The sequence below is a fragment of the Tenrec ecaudatus genome, chromosome 9, assembly GCF_050624435.1.
Source record: "Tenrec ecaudatus isolate mTenEca1 chromosome 9, mTenEca1.hap1, whole genome shotgun sequence".
Lineage (NCBI taxonomy): Eukaryota > Metazoa > Chordata > Mammalia > Afrosoricida > Tenrecidae > Tenrec > Tenrec ecaudatus.
This window is the reverse complement of record NC_134538.1, coordinates 29,884,317-29,908,433: the sequence shown is the minus strand read 5'-3', so window position 1 is coordinate 29,908,433 and position 24,117 is coordinate 29,884,317. Positions and strand designations below refer to the sequence as shown.

At 37.7% G+C, this 24,117-nt stretch overlaps 1 protein-coding gene across 2 annotated transcripts in view; it reads right to left on the bottom strand.

Moving 5' to 3' along the window:
* UBE3A (ubiquitin protein ligase E3A) overlaps positions 1–24,117 on the bottom strand; it is a 137,638-nt gene that overhangs the window by 86,561 nt on the left and 26,960 nt on the right. The window contains exons 2-4 of one of the 2 annotated variants that reach the window (XM_075557959.1): positions 11,106–11,169; positions 8,048–8,168; positions 4,641–4,685 (exon numbers count right to left, since the gene is read on the bottom strand). In XM_075557959.1, coding sequence (XP_075414074.1) covers positions 4,641–4,685; positions 8,048–8,067 — 65 coding nt within the window. In that variant the 5' untranslated portion in view covers positions 8,068–8,168; positions 11,106–11,169. The remainder of the gene's footprint in view (positions 1–4,640; positions 4,686–8,047; positions 8,169–11,105; positions 11,170–24,117) is intronic. The other variant, XM_075557960.1, reaches the window with a different exon arrangement.

Sequence of the window (24,117 nt, the reverse complement as noted above, 5' to 3'; positions counted from 1 at the left end):
TCAAGTAGAAAGAAAATGATGATGGCAACATATGTACAAATGTGGTTGACGCAATGGATGGATGGATGGTGATAGCTATTCAAGCCCCCAATAAAATTATAAAAAAATAAAAGATTTTATACTATACTATGCCATAACCTAAGTGATAACAACACTCGAAGTCCTAATAATCAAGCAGACATGTTCTCTAAGGGTGCCTTATTTTCACTCAAAGAATGCATGCATCATACAATGCACATTCTACACGGAATCCTTATTTTCACTCAAAGAATGCATGCATCATACAATGCACATTCTACACGGAATTGCCAACAGTACTACTCCCCCACCAGGTAAGCACTAAAGAACTATGAAACACACACGATAGATACCACATATGTATGTAATTATGTGTGTGTGTGTATATATATATATTTACATGTTTTTATTAAAAAGTTAGCATAGTACACACCTGGGGGAAATACCTAGAGAATAGGGAAGGGAGGCATAGACAGGGACAGGGATGGGACTCCCTTATGTAAACTACCCTGTGAAATTTATGTAAAAATACCATGTTTAAATTACTATTTAAAATGCATTCAAAAAGAATAAAATAAAACACATTCAAGTTTTTGCCCTAGTTATTGTTGTGTACCATAGAGTAGACTCATAAAACTAAAAATCCAAAATCAAAGCCACGGTCATTGAGTCAATTCTGAATCATATCAACCCAAGAGAACAGAGTAGAACCGCCCTTAAGGATTTTCAAGGCTGCAAATCTGTACGGAAGCAAAGTGGCACATCTTTCTCAGGTGGAATATCTGGTAGGTGAAAAATACCAACTTTTCAGTTAGCATTTCACCAGATCTTTTTTTCTGGAGAATTTGAACCTCCTGATCTTTTGATTATCAGCCCAGTGCTTAACCTTTGCCCTCTCTAAGGCAACATTTATAACAGTTTTTCCAAAAGTGGGCAATATCCATCTACCCTTCATGGGAGATGGGGCAGAGGTGGCACTGGAATGATAGAGAGGAGCTACAAAAACAGATAGCTACATTTTACAATGAATTAAGGGCTATACTACAAAAGTTTTTAATTGCCATAGGGGCGCTGAGCAATCTTTTCTGAAAAGGGTCAGTAGGCAAAATTAATTTGGGAGCCTATGGTTTAAAGGAGTGCCACATGCAGATGAAAAGCAACACACCCCTCCCATGTTACCATACAAAGCTTGAATGAAAGTTTGTCATTATTAATAAAACATCTGTATTGGTTCTTAAGTAAAACCAAGATTTTTTAATTACCTGTTTAGTAAATTAAGCCTTACAAGAGTATGTGCTCCTTACTTTACTCATCTGTTGCTTAGTTATGGTTTCTACTGGTACAGGAATTGACAAAATGGTTGCAAACAGGTAGACTTAGAGCTGTATTTCCAGAGCAATTATGACTAGAACCTTAGATATTTCTGTATGGACATTATATTATACTAAAGATAAACAGTATCCAAGTCACCTAGCACCAGAGTTTCACCAGGTATCTTATCATGCCTCACAGTATAGTCATGTATGGTTTTTCCTACATAATTAAGGCTCCATCTACTCTTTCCTATTTTTTAAAATTCTGACTCATCCACCAAATGCTCCAGAGAACCTCTTAGGTTATAAGTTATGTCCCTATCATCAGCTGCTTTATATATGGTCCCTTTATCTCTGAGCTTTAACTGAAGCTCAGCTTCCTCCAAGGGTACTGCTTATCCTAGAACCTTTTAATGTGAAGCTTTCAGATTCCTAAAACCCCTAAGCACAACTTACTCTTCTAATTCCTTGTACTTAATTGTCTTGATGTTTGGTAGGTTTTTCTGCATAGGAAGTCCAAGATAGGCAAATCTATAGTGACAGTAACTGGATTAATGATTTCCTAAGGGCATGGAAGGGAAGCTGGGGGGATATGGTGAGTCAAATAACCATGAGTATGGCGAGGTGCTCACCTACAACTAAAAGTTTCCTGCTGAGGACGTCACGAACAAGCTGCCCTGCAACTGTGGTGCTGCTGGCGCTTCCTCTACCGAGGCTGTGGGGACACCTCCCCCTGCTGCCATCTCCCTAGCCTGAGGGAGATGAGACCCCTTTGTCATCCCCCACCTCAGGCCACATGTATCACACCCCCATGCACATGCTCAGGGTGGATATGTGACTACAGGTGATGGGAGTCTCCCTTATCCCCTCCAGCGCACCTAGTCATTGCCCCTTTTCCTGTCCTGTGGGTCAAGGATATAGATATTATATAAAATGGTTTTTTGGGGAGTTGTTTTTTGGGGAGGGAGGTAATAATATTCTAAGTTGTTTGTTGTGCTGAATGTATAACTCTTCTTAATAAGGCTGAATTACTGAATTATATACTGAATTGTATGTGAATTACATATCAATAAAACTATTTTTAAGGATACAGACCTAGCTGGAGAATATATCAAAAAACAATCTCTCACATTTTAATATTTTTGTTCAATAACGTTTCTATGATTTTGTAACAATTGAAACAAACCAAGAATTTTTACTCTGTTGCTTATGTTACCTAGCTGAACATCTTCTGACTATCTTCACTACTCAGGAAATTAGGCCCATGTACTCTAACCCCTGGTTACATCATCAGCTGATGTCACTGCATACATCATCTAGTCAACACCTTACCCCCTAGGACAGGCGTCCTCAAACTGCGGCCCGCCAAGGACATTTATCCGGCCCACTGGGTGTTTTGTCCCATTTTTTTATACTTCAAAATAAGATATGTACAGTGTGCATAGGAATTTGTTCAGTTTTTTTAACTATAGTCCAACAGGTCTGAGGGACAGTGAACTGGCCCCCTTTTTTAAAAGTTTGAGGATCCCTGCCCTAGGATAATTAAAAGTTTCTCAATATGAGTCATTTTCACACACTACTTCAGCCACTCACTCCTTAGGCATATTAAATATCCAACCTCCGTTCATCCTATTCATGTATACTGGATTGTATCTTAATGTTGTGGTTACATGGTGGGCTGGGATCTGCAAGGTCAGCAGTTCAAAACCACCAGCTGGCTCCACAGATGGGGTTTTCTACTAGCATAAAGAGTTATAGTCTCAGAAACTCACAGGAGCATTGTTACCCTCTCCTGTAAGGTTGCTATGAGTTGGCATCAACTCGATGACAGTGAGATTTTATTTTTGTTTTGTTTTTTATCTTGATGTAGTAGACCTAATTTACTGAGGGAGATGACGATGCAGCCATGAGTGACTTCTCTCTGTACCTACACGTTTAGTTTCATATATTCATTGTCTTTCTAGTCTCAGGATAAACACACACATAATTTATTCAGTCAAAATACACACATAGTTTCATTTCAATCCTTAACTTCAAAAACCTGATTTTGAAAACTACCACCTCTCCTCTTATGTTAAATATAAGCCCCTCACAACTAATCACTAAAGTCTTATGTCTAAATATTTGTCTTAAATCCAGAAAACTTTACCTTGCATTCCTACTATAATACCATTGCACTAAAGAACCTTCCTGACAGATCTTCTAAAGTCAATGCACATGTTCCTCTTCAATCCAGATTCCCCAAAAACATAGTTAATAAAAATGTCTGAAAGATTACTAATCTAAATTACCAAATTCTTTACTGGATCCCAAATACCATCAATATATAGATCTTGACTTTTCAAAGGGCATGTAAGGCCTCTCATTATTCCCTCCTTCACTTTATTACCATTCAGCGAATGATCCCCAAATCCTAAACTACCTATAGATCTCTGACTCACTTTGCTCAAGTTTCCACCTAGAAAGTCTACCCATTCTTCCAGCTACACAATTCACATTTAGAGTTCAAGATTTAATTTAGCCTTTGCTATTCATCACAATTTCCCTGCCATTTTGGATTATAGTTCTACTTATAGATCTGAGTATAACCAGAATACTCCTTGGGGGTGATACTTTGTTTCATCCACAATGAGCATGTTATCAGCCAAACTAGTCCTGGATGGAAGAAGGTCATCATGCTCGGTAAAGAAGGTAAGTGAAAATAAGGAAGACTGTCAAGAATGCGATTGACACAGTGCCTGTAATATTGGATTCCAACGTGACAATGATTGAGGATAGCTCATAGATAGAGTATTTCATCCTCTTGTGTTTAATAGAGTCTCTGTGAGTCAGAATTGACTAAACAGTGCAGAAAAACAGTAACATAGACCTGATTATCCTGGTGCTTTATGTTCCCATAGCCTATTGGGTATTGTCCTTGTCTTTCACGTGAAGAGAATTCAAAACGGCTTAAAGGTAAAATTTAGCATAAAACTTTATATCCATAACATTACCTAACGGATTGCATATATCAGGCACTTATTAAGTAACAGTTGAAGTGAATTCTTATCTCCCTATTTCCCTACAACTGCTATAGAAAGAATAATATAAAGATCCAAGTGTAAGCAATTTTCTAAGTAGAAATCCAAGAATCTGAAGTATTTGGTAAAAGGGAAAATATACATCTATGATAGAATTTTTCTCCCAATTCATTTTTTTAAACACTGAATTTCTTAAAAAAAAAACAAAACCAAATGTAAACAATGTGATACCATTTAAGTATCTAGGGCAGCTTAAAAGACATAACAGCCTCAACTAAGCAACACTTACATTCGGCTAGCTTCAATATCGTCAGACTGACGTTCTCCGGGTGATCTGTAAAATGTAATTGAGGAAAGTTAAGCAAAACAAGCCATAGTCCATAAAGAGTAGGTATGTTATTTTGGAAGGCAAACATAAAAACAGTATTTAAGCACTAAATAAGAATTTTTTTAAGAATTAAAAGATTGTAGTGCAAGAAAAAAAGTAGTCAGGTAAGATTGCTATACACATATTACAAAAAATACTTAACTAAGGAAAACCTCAGTGCTTTCTTTTTTAAAGAAAAAAGGAAAGTGTAAACAGAGACTTTTGTGCTGTAAGAATAGTTGTAACAGAGACCATTATGGACTATTAAACCTAAAATGTTTACTATTTGATCCATTGTGAGAACATTGATCAACCTCTGCTCTAAACTCAAACTCAAATCTAATTGTCTTTGTGAATTTTGAGACACTTCAAGATTTGCTATTGTGATCATGATTACCATGGTCCTACAGAGAAACTCACTTTCCCTCAAAACATACAGTCAGGCTATAACCCTGGGGTAATTGACTTCAATTATAAATAATTATTATTTGTTTTATATTATCTCTTAACATACTACTGCTATCTTATGTAGATGTACTTAAAATTTTAAGACACTAAGAAACGTTCAGTCACTATATATTAAGGTGTATCAACATAATGCCTATTGCTAACAACTTCAAATTTCCAAAATACATAAAATTTTTTCTAGTCAAAAGCTAAATTTCCAAAACGGTATTACAAGAATTTGATCTGTAACTTTAATAGAGACTTTAAACTTCAAATTCTGAACAACTTTAATGAAAGAATCTTAAAATCAGAGTCACTTACGTTCCTTAGCTATTAAAAATCAAAAACAACAAAGAAGTCACTTCTTTATCAAGCTTTCAAAATTGCCCCTTACTGCGAGTTTAAAATTCTAGGGACAAGAATAGGGATGGGAGGTATGGAGGTTTCCAGTTCAATTATTTATTTTAGATCTTTGTATTGCAATTTTTCATAAAGTTATATAATAATTAAAATTGAGGCATGCTGGAGGTGGCAGTGACATAGCAGTGACATAAATGCAAAAATTTCACTCCACCCTCTCCCCCAGGGAGCAAGCAAATCACCTTTGTGACACACCTGGTCTCCACCAGCCTTGTGGATAAGTACCCCAAGATTGCTTCCAAACTTGTGTCTCCCAGACAGAAGAGCTAAAATTTGATGATAACCCCATGTACCAGCTGACTCATTTTTGAAAGTGCGACCCTCCAGCATCAGATGTCATATTGTAAGGAGGCAGAGCTGGCTTGCAAAACAAAAAATAAACCTGCTGGCACTAAGGGAAGAGAGGCAGATTAGACGCTTTCAAATATGAAGGCAGCAAAACTTTCAAATAGGAAGAGAAAAGTCGAGTGAGGGAAAAAGATAAGACCACAACAACAGAAAAATAAAAATATTACTGCAAAAGGTAAGACACAAGCATGAAGGAAAGCAAGTCTAAGCCTTAGAAGCACAATATGTAAACTACTGCAAAGTTGAGATTCTGAAACGGGAGAGTGGGTAGATACATCACCAAGTGATAACTACATTCTGTTTTTCCAAGTTCTAGTACACCTAAGCAAGGGAACATGTCAATAGGAATATCAATATATCAACAAAATGTAAATGTGCTAAACTGTTACTAGTAGTAACATATATTAGACTTAGCTAATAAACATTTATAAATCAAATCAAGTAATTTATGCTAATTCAGTCTGGGGGAAGGAAAAATAAATGATTAAAGATTACTACCCTAAAACAGATCCGTCCTGGGTCTCTTAAACATAATTAGCACAGGTGACTTTCCGTTTAAATTAGATGCTGACTGTATTCTTAATCTATATATTGACTCTTTTTTAATCAAAAGAAAAGTGAACATACACAGAGCAAAGAGAAACAATTTGCTTTCAGTGAGTAACTTGTAAGAGTGCATGCCTGGTGCATTTCTGTAAAATTAATATTCTTAAAGAGCTACCCCAAAATACCTCAAGTAAAGACTCAAACATTAATTGAAATATCAACATCCAGTAAATAGTCTCCAAAGTTTATTCTGGCTCCTAAATCTCAACCTCACTGTCATCAAGTAATTTCTGATTGATAGTGTCCCTATAGAACAGAGTAGAACTGCCCCTTCTAGGTTTCCAAGGCTGTACATTTTTATGGACCCAAAAAACCTCAGCTTCCTCCTATGGTTAGCAGCACAATGAGAAACCCATTATGCTACCAGATCTTGAAAGGGGGCATTTATTCTTTACTGTCAAGTGTTTGGAATTTTAAAAGTGTGTGCTTGCACTTTTAACAAATTCTAAACATATAATCAAAGAAAAAAATAATCAAAAATTACAGAGGCAACCTAACCTGAAGTTTTTAAGAATAACAAATCACACGGACACAAAAAATCTTTTAATTGGAAAACAAAAATAGAAAATAAGAAATGTTAATATTGTCTCAATTTTAGGTCTTTAGATTAAAGAAATATGATCACCACACACCAGCTAATAATTTGAATCCTGCAGTATGAGCTAGCATATTCAAATTGTGTCTCATTTCCAATACTACTAGCTGCATCTTCTCAATCCTGCAAACTATTTATTTTACCTCATTGTAATTCTCCAGGAGAAAAACATTTAGTTTTATTAAAGATGTAAAAATTTCTAGGAAAAAGTTTATAGTTATAATTTTCACCAAATTAAAGGCACACTTTATTTTAAAATGCCCATGCCTCTGAAATATTTTCTGACGATTTTTCTGCTTTGTTCAAAGGAGCCAGGGTAGCAAAGTACGTCATGTATTGGCTGTTAACCATAAGGTCAGCAGTTCAAAACCAACAGTTGCTCTGGGTGAAAGATGAGGCTTTGTGCTTCTGTAAAGATTTATAAAACCAGTAACCTAAAGGTGCAGTTCTGTGGCCCTGCAAGGTCAGACCTTATAACTTGATAGCAGTGGGTTTGATGGGTTTTGTTTTGTTCTTTTAATTCATACAGGTCTTCTGACTTGACAGTTTGAGGAATCCTTGGACGGAATAAATAGCTAAGTGCTCAACTGTTAACTGAAGGAAGCCACCTAGATTCATCTTGAAAGAAGGTCTGGTGATCTGCTTCCGAAAGATCACATCCCTAAAAAGTCCCTTAGAGTGTTATTCTGCACACATGGAATCAACTTTTCAGCAAATGCCTTTTGGTTTGGTAGTGAAATTTTCAATTGAGCAAAAAACACTAAATTATTTTAATTTGAAGGTAAAACGAAGAAGTAGTTCTAATGGTTCACTTTTCTTATTGCAGTATGCCTACCAATTATTCATTTTTAGAGCATGCACATACTTTATAATGACAGCCTTTTAAAAGGGTGTACAATACATCCAGCATTACCTTTTACAAGCTGTGGCCATTCGGTGACATCAGGGTGATCACAGCTTTGAGTCACTGATTAAAAACAGGTTGCCACACCAGTCTAGCTGATAAACTTGATCTGAGCGTAGGCTTAGTAATTCTAATAAATTAAATAAACCTTTAGTTAGAACACTTAAATACAATACCAATCACTGTTGAAAAAGTAATCTTCAAAGTTTCAAACAAAGTATCAATGTATCATCAGAATAATAATTATATTATATATGCTTTTAAGAAAGGTTTTCTAGAAAATCCCCCACCTCCCCTCAATGATCTATTTGCTTTAAAACATGTGGTAATAATCCCTTGAACTTTTATGGAGTGTTTCAATTATCAAAGCACTTTGGTCAGTATCTTGTTTAGAGTCTCATGACAACTACAGGTCTATCAAATCAGAGTAGACACTATAGCAATAATTTAAAAGACAAACAATACTCTATACAGTCTCAGAGTGATTAACTGACTTGCCCAAGATTTTAGATTTATTGCTGGAACTTGAACTAAAACCCAGATGTACTGACCTCCTAGCTAGGATTGGATTTTCCTGGTCTGGTTTAGTTTTGTTACAGTTTCATGGTTGCGCTTCATCATTTAAATATATTTAAATATGCAAAGAGATTTAGAACATAGCATGAAACTCCAAAATAAGGGAAGTGGTTTAAGAGAACTAATTTAGGAATAGGGTTTTTGTTTTAACTGAAAGAGAAATCAGTCCCAAAGTAGGCAAATGCTTAATGGAACAGTTATATAATTATATATATCTCTACCAAAGTTATGTCCATACTTATTCTAAATTTAAGTAGGGTGGGCTAGCATTGGCCAAAATCCCTTTAGTACTACAGAATTCATGTTCTATTCTTTCTCAGCTATAAACTCAACAAGATTCAGTTTTCTCAAAGAACATGGCAAAATAATTTCTCATTCATTAATCTAGTATCTCTCTATTCCTTTACTTGACCTTAACAGAACTTTCCTGATTATCATGGTTCAAATTTACCAGGCTTCCTAATCATACTGTAGTACTGGCAGAGACACCATTCATCAGAAATATCCCAGTATCAAAAGCATGCAACTAGTTTTTCCTTTCATGATTCTCTCATCAAGATATATATATTCAGGCCAAATCTGAAAAGGGAACTAAAAAATAAGAAAATTAGGAATGGGAGAAAAATCATTCATAGTTAACAGCTTCAAACTAACCACCGATAAGTACAGAAGGTGAATGATTATCAGTAAGGGTATAGAACCCAGTATAAAGAAGTATAGTATCTGAAAACCTCAAGAGAAGAATCAAAACCTTAATGCTCAAGTCCACATCCCAGCAGTCCAAAAACAGTCTTCAAATTTAGATAAGGGTGAAGGTTGTTCTGAGTATATTTAAGTAATTTTACTGAGGATTCCAATAAATAGCATTTAAAAATCTATGAAAACAGTAATCTAAATTCCAGATATTTCTATCAGAGCTACATGCTCGAATAAGAACCTAAAATATTCCTGAATGAAATGAACAAGTAGGTATCATGGTTCCTTCTTGGATTTCCATGAAATAGTACATATTTAGAAAATCCAAATATTATACAAGTTCAACTTCCAATTATAAGTACAAAAATAAACAAATTAATTAAGAAGTCAACTGATACTAAATAGTTATATGGTTGGTTGGTTGGTTGGTTTTTAATTAATAAGGCAATGCCCTCTCCTCTTATATTTTCTACTTTCATAAAAGTCTGCAGTACACAAGAACACTATTAATTAGAATGCAGGAATTCAAGCCCCGGTCTAATCACTGATAAATTGAAAAATCTTGGGCAAGTTACTTAATTTTTCTGAGCCTCAGTTTCCCCCTTAATAGAACTAAGATAATGTCTACTGCCAAAGAGTTGATTTCAACTCATAGCAACCCGACAGAACAGATTAAAACCGTCCCCTTGGGTTTCCAAAACTTTACAAGAGCAGGCAGCGTCATCATTCTTGCATGGCGTGACTGGTAGCTTTGAACTGCTGATTATAACTCAATGTGCAACCAACTAAGTCACCAGATAGCCTTGAACTAACATTAATACTCATTTTAGAGGATTGGTAGGATGAATATCAGCACAACACAAAAGCTCATCAAGTAAAATTGATTATTAATATTCATAGCCTAAAAGCCAAATCCGTACTTCCATCTTCTTAGGCATCCTATTTTACTTAGTGCACGCAGCTGTTGTCAGGTGCAGCTGAGTCGATTCAAACTCCTAGCGACCCTACGCAGAACAAAGTGAAGCGCTGCTCAGTCTTGGGCCGTCCTCATTATTTTCTTATGTATGAGCCCACTGTTGCAGCCACTGTGTGAATCCAGCTTGTCATGGGCTTTCCTCTTTTTCACTGCCCCTCTACTTTCTCAAGCATGATGGCCTTCTCTAGGGACTGGTCTCTCCAGAGGAAGTCTCACCATCCTTGCCTCTAAGGAGCATTCTGGCTACACTTTTTCCAAGACAGATTTGTTTAGTTTCTTGAAAGTCCATGGTACTTTCAGTATTTTTCTCTCCAGCACTATAATTCAAACACATTGATTATTCTTTGGTCTTAATCTTGCAATAATCTCATCTAAATTTTTTCAGCAACTCACTTAGGTCCCTCATGCAATCTAACTGGTCACATAATTATTTTTTGTAGCTCTCTGTTCTTAAGAAGCTCTGGTGGTTCAGTGGTTAACTATTGAACCACAACTGCAAGGTTGGTTTTTCAAACCCACTGGAGAAAAATGAAGTTATCTGCTCCCATAAGAATTTACAGTTCTACTCCATCCTATATGAGCACTCTAATTAGGAACTAGCTCAATGGTAGTGAGCTTTTGTTCCTTTAATGTTGTTTATGAAGCCTTAAGTTCCTGAAAGTAAGCATTACAAAATATTCCTTATTAACACTTAACACAATGTCTTAAAAACAGAAATCAACTAAAAACATGTCATTATTCTAACATTCAAATCAAGTAAGATTAAGCCAAGACAGTAAGTTATGTATGCAGCATGCATTAAGTAAAACAAAAACATACCATATTTCACGAAACTTATGATGAGCTGGTGAATTCTGATGTCAGGTTCTTATAGATTTTCAACCTAAAATATAAAACACCTCACTCAATTCTTTTTATAACCGCTGGATATACTTTCAACATAAATACTTTTAATTAAAACCCAACATAAATTTTATTTTTTATAATATTTATGAGTACCTAAAAAGTAATCAAGAGAAAAATTACCCTACTGCGTTGTCAGGATGGGTGGAAAGGTAGTAAGGCAGGGCCTGTCACTTAAGTGCTTTCAGCTGGCACAGCTATGGTTCCCATTTTCATTCAGTTTAGAGTGCTTTCCATTTCTTTACTCTTTCCTCCCTCGAAAAGGGCTGAAAATATGAAACTTTATGAAAACTGTTTAGCTACATCCCTCTATGCCCTTCAGACATCAAAAGCAATTTACCTTTTTATTTCATACTATATTCCCAGAAGCTGCTAAATTAAGTACAAATATGGGCATGTTTATTCTCTACTCCTGGGTAACAATGATGGCAAATCCCTTGACTTGCATAATTTTCAGGTATCTAATTTGTGAAACTGAGGTAATACTTAAGATTTTGCAAGTTTTAGGGGAAATGTATCAAAAATATGTTAAACAATGCTTGACAAACTATATAGCCTCATTATATTAAAGATTATTTTATACCAATCATTCCATACATCTATCAAATCGTAATTCTTACCTAAAACCAAGTTCTTTCCATACATCTATCAAATCGTAATTCTTACCTAAAACCAAGTTCCAAAGCTTAAAACCATCTCCAAATAATCGCTGTAATTCTTTACTCATTTTTATTCTGTCAGAATATTCCTCAACAGAATTATTTGGGTTCAAATAAACTGCACTTTAATATCTAAAGAAATCAAACTCCAGAGAATAAGAAATTCACCCAGTATCCTATAAAAGTTGAAGGCAGATTATGAACACACTGCACCTGGCTTTCCTTGCCCTACTCCATTCTGCAGTTATATAATGTTCTTTAAAAAAATGCTTTCATCTAGTACTCTCAAAACTTCACTCTATTACTTTTATTCCTTTCTTTGCCTAGCTCCTTAGTTTACTTCCTGTAACTGTCAAGAAGTCCTGAAAATCATTCATTCAGTTACTGATATACAAAACCTTCCAAAGAACTAAACATTTTCTTATAAGCTATAATTCCTGTATTTTCCAATCTTGTAGGTCTTTAATCCAATTTAATTTTTGCAGCATTAACATATCTTCCTTTCCCTGATGCTGTACCTACCACTTGGACAGCAACCATGTCTTCTACATCCTTTAGCCCTTACTCCTGTGTTATAACCTGCAACTCCCAGTAATCAACTGTATAAATCTACTTTGAATGTCTGATTAGCTTCTGAATTCAGTGTATTTTAAGCAACTATTTCCAAACCACCAACTTCACCCTTTTATGTGTCACTTATGCGCCAACTAAAACTTTTGATATCTTTGTCTCCTCTCTCAACTTTATTTAGCCTAATCACTACATTGAACTTCCTAGCTTTCAAGGGTTTTATTTGTTTGTTTTGTTTTTTAATGTCTACTAGGTTTTGAGTTTCTAAGTAGATGAAGGCGTGATAGGGAAATGTGAAACATCAAGAATAAAAATCATATTTATATAGTTATAATGTATTGCTTGTTATGAAGGAGAATCAGAGAGGAAAAATACACAGTTAAGCTACTTGACTTACTACTCTGGAGACAGAAAGTTATTTTTTATGCAGTGGCATGTAAAGTGACCTTTAAGGGGTGAGCAAGGTTCACCAGATACATTAACTAAAATCTTGTGACAACATAATGGTAGCACCATCTGTTCGGTCACCCAAATGGGTGCCAGAAGAAAAGACCTTTTCAAAAATAAAAGGCCTTCTCTCTCTCCAAGGACATCATCAAATAATCTCTTTTTTTTAAATATTAAGAGCAATTTTACCTCAGAAAGCCCCACCCCTAACACTACTCCTATACTTCCTTTGCTGGTTTTTAGATGGTTTGAAAATAAAGTCAAAATTCCTCAACTTGCAGATGAAGACTATTAATTTGACCAAAACCTGTCAGTCAAGCCTCTTTTCCTGGACTATATTGAGTAAGAGAACATGTATAGCATTCACTTTTATTATTTTGGTACATAAAAATAACTGCAGAATCTTTTTTAAAAAAGGAAAACTTTTCTTCTATATAACTTGCTTGATTTGATTATGAGTCACAGCCTCCCCACCAACCTTCTGGTTAATAGCAACTGAGTTAACACTTTGTACCACCCAGGTGGTGCATAATCAAACACTAAAGCATAGCATATAATTAAATAATTATAGTTAAAGTCAGTATAATCCTCTTTGAAAAACTGATACATCTACTAGAACTGAATATATTATGAATTAAAATTTCCACTATTAAATATACATAAAACAGAGATGCATACATCTGCCTGTGCAAAGACACTCATTGGAATGTTTGGAGCAACATTATTGTTAGTAAGTCGCAAATAAATTACGTAGATATATCCAAAAATGGATTGTAATATAGTCAAAAAATTAAATAAACAATAAGCCACTGTAATTAACAATATGGATCAATGTCACAAATGTTTAAAGATGGTAGGCCCAATAAAAGGTAACAACTTCCAGTAGTTATTAAGAGCGACCTTATAAGATAGAACTGTAAATCTTTAAAAGAACAGTTTCATCTTTCTCTAGTGAGTTTGAACAGCCAACTTTGTAGTTAGAAACCCAGCACTTAAGCCACTGCACCACCAGAGTTCCTTTAGAGGAAAAGAGAGCTATAAAAATTAACTGCGCTGCCAGTTAGTTTGCATGAAGGACCCACGTGGGCTGCTGAAAGAATTTAGATGATTATTGCATAAGGAAAATAGAACACCTAAGGTGACTGAAGGGCAAAGTTGGCTTTCGGGATGAGTATTAATTATAAATTTATGCTGCCGTCACTGTGTCTCCAAACTCACTATTATTAAGTTGATTCTGATGCACACCTACCCTACAGGAAAGAGAATTGCCTCTTTGGATTTCTGAGGCTATAAATCTTTACAGTGGGTTTGAAATGCTGGCTTTGCTATTAGCAGCTTGAGGTAGTTCATTGTGCCAACCTGGTCGATAAACACATGTGTGGTTACTTGAAAGGCGGAGGGATAAATGGCTCGGTGAGCCTCGCCTTTCGAGTTCTCAGGTCTCTTGCTTTCTGATAGCCGGGCCAGGGAGCAGCTGCCTTAGCCAGTTCTTTGCTTCAGCTGGCAAAGCTCACTTTCTGCAAGACATCCCTGAGAAGTCACATGGACCCACCCCAATGCAGCCCTGTCTGGCTGCTGGAGCAGCTGTGTGGAGACCCCTGCCAGCACTGCTTGCACATTCACTGATTAGGCTTTCCTCCTGCAGTTGGCATCATAGTGTGTATTTTGTGAGTTGAAAGAGGATTTTGTGGATTGGTGTGGAACATACGGGTTAATGGGTTATTGTTGGACTTGTGGGCTTGGGCAGCACTGGGTTGGAATGTTTTCTTGATGTGCATTTACCTTTTTATAAAACTAACTCTCATACATGAGTTTCTGTGGATTTGTTTCTCTAAAGTACCTATACTAATACACAGCTCAATCATAATCCATTATGCCACCAGCAAAATGATATATTCCGGAATTTTTGTGCTTCATAATGTTATCCATAGTTTATCATTAGCTATAGTTCAATGCCTTTGCATAGCTAATAAAATCATTATAAAAACAATCAGCAAACTAATAATAGAATTAAAATTTCTTAAAACAACAAAGGGCATTCTTTATGAAAACCCTACAACCAACATCATCTTCCAGGTTGAAAAAGAAAAGCTTTCTATTTAAGTTCAAGAACAAGACAAGAATAACTGCTCCCAACACTGCTATTCTACACTACACTGAAAGTTTTAGTCAAGAGCAACTAGGCAAGGAATAAAATGCATCTAAATAAAAAACATACCCATCTACAGACAGACATGACATGATCCTATACGTAGAAAGTCGAGATTAATCCCCAAGAAAGCTACTAAGGCTAATAAATGAATTTAAAAACTTGCAGTGTAAAAGATCACCACACAAAAATCAGTTCATTTCTAATCACAAGCAATGGACCATATGAAAATGCAATAGAGAAGCTAATTTACAACAGCATCTCAAAGTATAAAATATTGAAGAATATATTTAACCAGGGAGGTAAAAGACCTACACAACACAAAATTTGTAAAACTATACAACTGTTTTTAAAAATTGACGATTGCTGTAAATGGAAAGACATAGGTGTTAATGGATCGGAAAATATTTTTAGAAGGTCAAGGCTTCCAAAGTAATCCACAGATTCAACACAATCTATATAAAAATTCCAACAGTCTTTTATTTTCGTAAACAAGAAAAAATCAAATTTTAAAGGGACTGCAAAAAATTCTGAACTGTTAAAACAATCTTGGAGAACAATGTTGAAGAACTCATTTCCCAATTTTAAAACAAAATGTAAAACTTCCACAATAAAGAGTACAGAAAAAAGGACAAGTAAAATTTAGAATAAGCATCACCATAGATAAAAAAAGTCATTTCATAATTATCAAGCTTCTGAATGCATGAAGCAAAAAATGAACTGAAAGGTAAAATAGCTAATACAAAATTATAACTGTCAATTCAAACATTCCCAAATAATTATGCAAAAAATAGTAATGATAAATATCCCAACACACATACCACTTACTTATCAACTATCTTCTTATCCGGCAGGTCTTATTTACAATAGTAAAAAACATTACAAGGATGTAACAAAAAAAATTGCGCTGGGCAGGGCACCCCCACACCCACCCCCAGGCAAGCATCAAGCAACTTGCTCTGCGTTGGTGCACCCAGTGGCGTCCCCTGGGGAGGTTCTCTCTGGTCACAGTGAATTTTTTTTTAATATATAAAAGCAGTTTCATTTGAACCTCGTTTTTAGGGGCGGCCGATTTAAGAAAACAGCATGTGAATGTGAAATTTTGTTTCCTACTTGGGAAAAATGCCACGGGAAACTTGTGATATTGAACACAGCTTACAAAGACAGCACAATGGAAAAATACAAGTCTACAAGCGGTTTTCTTGTTTGAAACAAAGTGAAATGTTGATTGATGACAAAATTCTTTCTGAACATTCCATTAACTTCCCGAACGGGCAAAAATTTCAACTCAGTGCATTTGGAGTTTGTTCCATCAGGTCAGACTGTTAATCAGGCTTTCTATTTAGAGGTTCTAAAAAGACAGAATAACAGTTTGGGACAACCTCACTCCATGACCCTGTTTCTGCAAATGAAGAGGGACATTAAAGGACAGGGATTTGACAACACAGATGAGATGATGAAAAACACAGGGACTCGCTGTCAACCATCCAAACAGATGAGTTGGAAAATGTTTCCAAGAATGGAATCGCATGAAAAAGCTACTGTATACCAACATTCTTGGGGTGAGGACCATGTAGTATGGCAGGGACCAGATCAAATGCAGGGATGCACATGGTAGACAACAGGGGAGGAGGTGGAAAAAGGAAAAATAAATGATGAAATTAAGGAAGAAATGGGTAGTGAGGTCACAGGGTGCTAACCCACCCAAGGGGAGGGTATTGTTTATATCTCTATAGGGAAAGAGGGACCACACTTCAACCCAGTGCCTCAAGGTGTGAATGCAACATTCCGGCAGCATGGAGTAGGGAACCAGTGCAAAGCACTGGGGGGCTGGCCCCAGTCCCAAATACTAAGTGGGCACCTGCCCCTCTCCCCGGAAGAATTTATTTCAAAGGACAGCATTGAATCTGTAGCTCCAGGAGAGGGACATATCTGATCAGAGCACACAGGAGCAGATGGAGGCGGAGGAAGAGTGTGGAGCACATCCTGGCACACCAGGCCTTGAGGACGCTGACCCCAATTAGAGAAGCCAGTCCACAGAGAGGACCACATCGCCAGCCCCACTATGAGACATGACGCCCCTCACTGACCCATGGCCCTGCAGGGGGCAGCACTGGAGACACAGTATGGGAACTGCGCCCGATCTGATCCCACCACACAGAGGAAAACCACTGGGGAAGTACAGCAGAACAGCAAGGGAATGGAACAGCAAGGTCCCCAGGGAATGCAGAAGGTGGATTTTGGGGCCAGGACGTGGTACACCCAACAGACTGGACTGGAAAACACTCCTAAAAGCCAACAAACAATCCTTGACTAACTAGCTTTTCTTTTTTGTTGTTTTGTTGTTGTTGTTTTTTGTCATTTTGTTGTATATTGTTGCTAGGTTTTGCTGTCTTGGTTTTGTGCATGTTATTATCTCTGAAGGTCTGTCTAAATAAGACAGGCTGGATGAACAATCTGGAGGAGAAAACATTGGGACCGACAGTTCTGGGGGGGCATGGTAGAGGGGGAAGTGGGGGGAAAGGTAGTGGTGTTAACAAACCCAGGGACAAGGTAACAACAAGTGGTTCAAATCGGTGGTTAGGAGGGTGTGGAGGTCTGGTAGGGCATGATCAAGGGTAATGTAACCAAGAGGAATTGCTGAAACCCTGGTAGGGACTGAGCACAATGGTTGGGACAGGAGAAAAGTCAAATGAAATAGAGAAAAGAGCTGAAAGGCAAAGGGCATTTACAGAGGTCTAGATAAAAACATGTACATATGCAAACATTTATATATGAGGAAGGGGAAATAGATCTATGTGCATGTATTTATCGGTTGATTATTAAGGTAGAAGAAGGACATTGGGCCTCCACTCAAGTACTCCCTCAATGCAAGAATACTTTCTTCTATTAAATTGGCATTATGCTGCTTACCTTCCCGACACAAATGCTGAAGACAAATGGGTGAATAAGCAAATGTGGGGAAGAAAGCTGATGGTGCCAGGCTATCAAAAGAGATAGTGTCTGGGGTCTTAAAGGCTTGAAGATAAACAAGCAGCCATCTAGCTCAGAAGCAACAAAGCCCACATGGAAGAAGCACACCAGCCTGTGTGATCACGAGGTGTCGAAGGAATCAGGTATAAGGCATCATCAGAACAAAAAATCTTACCATAGTGAATGAAGGGGGAAGAGCAGAGTGGAAATCCAAAGCCCACTTGTCAACCACTGGAGATCCCCTTGCAGAGGGGTCTAGGGGGGGAGACGAGCCAGTCAAGGTGTGATGTAGCACCGAGGAAAAATACAACTTTCCTATAGTTACTAAATGCTCCCCTTCTCCCCCCGCCCCATTATCATGATCCGAATTCTCTCTTGCAAGTCTGGCTAGACCAGAGGTTGTACACTGGTACAGATAGGAACTGGAAACACAGGGAATTCAGGGTGGACGATCCCTTCAGAACCAGTGGTGTGAGTGGTGATACTGGGAGGGGAGCGGGAAAGTGGGTTGGAAAGAGGGAACCGATTACAAGGATCTACATGTGACCTCCTCCCTGGGGGATGGACAACAGAAAAGTGTGTGAAGGGAAACGTCGAACAGGGCAAGATATGACAAAATAATTTATAAATTATCAAGGGTGCATGAGGGAAGGGGAAGCGGGGAGGCAGGGGAAAAATGAGGACCTGACCAGGGGCTTGAGTGGAGAGCAAATGTTTTGAGAATGATGAGGGCAATGAGTGTACAGATGTGCGTTACACAACTGATGTATGTATGGATTGTGATAAGTTGTATGAGCCCCTAATAAAATGATTTTAAAAAGTGAAAAAAAAATAAGAATGGAATCGCAGTTTTGACAAATGTATTAAGTGTAATGGAGAACACTTTGAAGGTGATATGGTTGTTTTGTACAAATTTTAAGTACATAGCTTTGAACAAAAATTCCAGGGGATATTTTTGGGGGGCGGGGTACCCCCTCATACAGCAGGCAGTAACATGATAAAAACTAGCAGTTATGTAATAATGAGCTCAACCTCTATTGTCACACAATGACCTGGTCTTTGTAACCTTTCTGGTATTCTCTTTCAGCCTCGATCCATCAGGCATCAGCAAAGATATCCCCTTGTTTCACATCCTCTCTGAATCGGACCTGAACCCTGCTGCAACCATTGTTGGATGCTCTTCAGCAAAATTTTACCTGTATGTGGTATTAATGATATTGTTCCATAATTTGAGCATTCTATTGGATCAGCTTTCTTTGGAATGGGTACAAATGTGGGTTTCTTCCTGTCAGTTGGCCAAGTAGCTGTCTTCCAAATTACCTGGCACAGCCAAGTGAGTGCTTCCAGTGTTTCATCAGCTTGTTGAAACATTTCCATTGGTATTCCCAACAATTCCTCAAGCCTTATTTTTGGTTGTTTTCAGCGCAGCTTGAAATTCTTCCTGAAGCACCATTGGTTCTTGTTCACATGCTACCTCTTGAAAGGGTGGAATGTTGACTAGTTCTTTTTTATAGTGACTCTGTATTCTTTCCATCTTCTTTTGATGCATCCTGCATCATGTTTTTGACCAAAGAGTCTTTCAATACTGAAACTAAAGGCTTTACTTTTTTTCATGAGTTCTTTCAGTTTAAAGCATGATGAGAGTCTTTCCTGCCCTCTCTGCCTGTGCTATGCGTGGACCTGGCTGGTAAGATCATGGCCATTCAAGAGGACATCACGAGGGCCTTGGCCAGAAACAGAGACTCTCCTGCCCTCTCTGCCTGTGCTGTGTGCAGACCTGGCTGGTGAGACCATGGCTGTCCAGGAGATGCACAGAACATTCCAAAAAGATGCCAAGGGTCCCTGAAGGATTTCACTTGGTCAAAATCAGAGCTTGCAGAATTCTTAGGGGAAGAGTTAGATCAATGAAAACACCACCTTCAGAAAGATGTCTAAGGCTAGCTGGAGAGCTCCAGAAGCAGAAGGCAGTTCTGCCAAGTAACAGAGGCTCATCAGCCACGAAGCATGTGCTCAACCTCTACTTGCTGGGGGCGGCGATGACCCTGTTTTCCATCTTCTTTGGAATGATGAAGTCACTGGAGGGCTTACTAGAAGGTCCATTGCCTGTGAGCGCCTGGACCAAAGCCAACTAGCCGGCACAGAGGGCCCTAAGGGCCTTGCCTCGGTAGGCAGACTGAGCAACAGGGCCCTCTGAGAAGATGTGACTGTCCCTTAAAGGAGTTTTTCCTCTGAGTGCTGCCCGACCCCATGAGAAGAGCCTTGTTTAGGCCACAGTGGGAGTGGGGGCCCGTGGCTGTGGAGCAGCAGACTCAGCCTACAGGATCTGCTGCATGGTCTGTGGTCCCCAACAGGGTGCTTCCAACACCTCCCAGATAAGATGGCTTCAGTTGTTGAGAAGTGGTGCTATCTTCCCCGGCTCCATATGCGTCTTCCAGGCGCTGCTCTGGTTGGGACTTGGGGTCATTTGATTTGGTGTTCGGCTTCTCTGCTAAGAGATCACAACCACCACGGGGATGGGCTTTGAGAAGGTGGAGGATAAAACAGTGTCATGCTTTACATTTATAAGTCCTTCATCCAACATGTTATATGTATGTGTTGGTCTGAAAAGGGCGTGGGGTGACATGAAGCCTGCTCAGAACACAGGCGCAATGGCCTGTAGCTGAGATGACTTTTTCCAATGTAGTAAAAGTTGAGTATGTTTTCGCTTTGTGGAAAAAGAAAAAATATATAAGTATGTTCTTCCTTTTTAGTTCTCTAACTCTAGGTCTTTGCACATTTCATTATTTTATTTTGTCTTCATCATTTCTTCCATTTGCTTCAGCTACTCTACAATTAAAAGCAAGTTTCAAATCTCTTCTGACATCCACTTTGATCTATTCTTTGTTATTTAAATGATATGCTTTCTTTGTGAACAATATCTTGACCTCTCACACTCATCAAGACTTCTGTCATTAGTGTTCAATGTATCAAACCTGTTCTTGAGATGTCCTCAAAAATTCAGATGTGATAGAATCATGGTCCTATTTTCGCTCTCTGGACTTGTTTGGATTTCTTCAGCTTCAACCTAAACTTATATATGGGCAATTAGTGGTTTGCTCCAGTCAGACACTGTTTTCGCTGCTAACATTAAGGTTGTCCATCGTTTCTTTCCTCGGATGTAGTAATCGGATGTAGTAAATTTATTTCTGTGCATTCTACCTGGAGAAGTTCACATGTAGAATCGCAGTTTGTTGCTAAAAAAGTATCTGCTCTGAACCAGGTGTTAGTCTTGTAAAATTCTATCATGCAATCTCCAGCTTCATTTCTATCACCCAGTATAAATTCCAACTATTCTTCCTTCCTCTTTATTTCCAACGTTTACATTCCAATCACCTATAATTATAAATGCAGCTTGATTACATGTTTAATCTGTTTCAAACGAAGACACTGGTAAATCCTTCAATTTCTTTATCACTAGGCTTTGGTGGTCAGCACATAAATTTGAATAATAATTATATTGATTGGATTTCTTTGAAGGCTAATAAATATAATCCTATCAAACACAGTACTGTACTTCAAGCTGGATCTTGACAATAAGTACAAAGCCATTCCTCTTTATTGTGTCATTCTCAGCACAGTAAAATCTTACAATTTTCTGATTCAAAATGGCCAATACTAGTCCATTTCTGTGTAGGATATTTATCTTTATGAGCTTTGCTTCATTTTTGACCGCTTCCAGTTTTCCTAGATTCCAACTTCATACACCCCAAGTTCTGGTTAGATTTTTGCAGCTGTTTCTTCTCATTTTGAATTTGCCCCATCAGCAAAAGAGACGCCAAAGGCTTTTTACTTCCATCGTCTTTACCCCATGTCATTATAGTCAACACTACTTTGAGAAGGTAGCTCCTCCTCAGTCACATTTCAAGTGCCTTGTGACCCAAAGGACCTATCCTCTGGTACTCTCTCTGACAATGCTCTAATTAATTAAGCGTTCAATTTCTGATGTTTCCCTGCTATGTACAAGGTTTTCAACAGCTTTTTCCTCAGAAGTAGGCATAATCTGTTTTCAGTCTGGAAGCTCTGATGAAACCTGTTGAGTGATTCTGCTGGCATCTGAAATACCAGTGACATAGCTTCCAACATCATAACAACACACAAGCAACCATAGTATGACAAACTGACAAGACAACTGGGGGAAATCTTCGTGTATTTATTAATAAATATGCTAAATGTATTACTGATCTGAATGTATTACTGAATATCAACTTAAATGTTTCAATAAACTGATGCAGCACTGAAAGTATTCATAACTCTATGACAAGAAACTTGGAAGACTTGGCCAGCCAACTGGAAGAGTGAGTCAATAGAACATAAAAATATTTGAAGAATATCATTAATATCACTTGCAAGTAAAATTTTGCTGAAGATAATTCTAAACATTTGCAGGAGTACATTGACAGGGATCTGCCAGAAATCAAAGCCAAATTCAGAAAAAGACATGGTATCAGATAAATCTTGGCTGAAAACAGAGAAAACCAATGTTTGCTTGTGCTTTATGACTTTACAGCGGCATTCAACTGTGTGGATAACAACAAACAATGGATAATATTTTGAAGAATGAGAATTTCAGAACACTTAATGTTGCTCATTTAGAACCTATAGACAGACTAAGAGGACACTGAATGTTTAAAATCAAAAAAGTTAAATATTAGGGTTGTATCCTTTCATCATATCTATTCCATTTGTATGCTAAGCACAAAGTCCAAAAAACTGGACTGACTATATGAGGAACAATTAAGCATTAGGATTGGAAAACAAATTGTGAACAACCTGTGACACACAGATGATACAATCTTGCTTGTTGAAAACCAAGAGGACTTGAAGCACTTATGGACAAAGATTAAGGATTGTAACAGCCACGGTATGGATTACAACTCAATGTAAAGAAAAAAATATCCTCACAATGCACCAATAAGCAACATATGATAAAAAAGGAAAGAGCAATGCTGTTAAAGAGTTCAATTGGCTTGGTCTAATAATCACCATTCATGGAAGCAACACTCAAGAAAACCAACTACTTATTGCATTTGGTAAATCTGCTGCCCAAGACCTCCTTTAAGTGTTAAAGAGCAAGGAGTCACTCTGAGGACTAAGGTGCACCTCACTCATGTCAGTGCCAACTCATAGCCGCCCTACTAGGGTCTCTGAGGTTTTAAATATAGAAGCAGATTGCCTCATTTTTCACCCAAGGTGCGCCTCATGGTTTTGAACAACCAATCTTGCATTCAGCAGTCCAACACTTATTCGACAACACCTAAGGTACTGAGCACATTAGAGTTTTGGTCACCCATCTCAAGTTCACTCTAGGACAAGTGTTCATTAAACCTAATTCCCCATACATTTTTACCCCCTCCTGCATTTTTACTTTTTCTCTTTTGGTGTAAAATATTTAGTTCTGTCTTGCCTTCTTTCAATCTATACTCACCAAAGGACTCAACATGATCTTGGCTATAAGACAGATCATTTTACTCCTCTACTCAAAAACCTGCAATAATTTTCCATTTCATTCCAGAATAATAAAAGTCAAAACCCTTACTGTGACCAAATGATCGGTTAGGGATACAGGTGCTTCTGCCTGCCTGCAAAGGGTATGAACAAACGGCATTCTGAGAACAAGTTATGAACAAAGGACCTTGTGAGAACAGGCATGTAAACACTTTAACCTTGAAGCCAGGTCCTGGTGAATATCCTGACATAGGATTATAGTCAGAGACAATTTTGAAACACACTTACCCAGAGCTATGGCCGAGATAAATTTGAAAGAACAATGGATGAAACCCAAGGACTAACTGAGCAACTAATCAGAAATTTGCTTGGCAATCTGCAGAGTGGCAACTCCTTTCCCCTTGAGAGTGCCATTTAAAAACTAGAAGTGTTCCTTTTAGACAATGTTCCCCTCTTGAGAGGGGCACCTTCTTACGCGAGAGGTATCTCCAGAGAGAAGCTATCTTATTTATGCTTCTCACCTCGAGAGGACTCAATTTCTTTTTAAGTGATCCTAAATTTTAATAAAAGTATGGCTCAATCCTTTACTGCTGTGTCCCTGCACCCTCAACTTATCTCTGGACCCTAACAAACCACAGGGATCTAG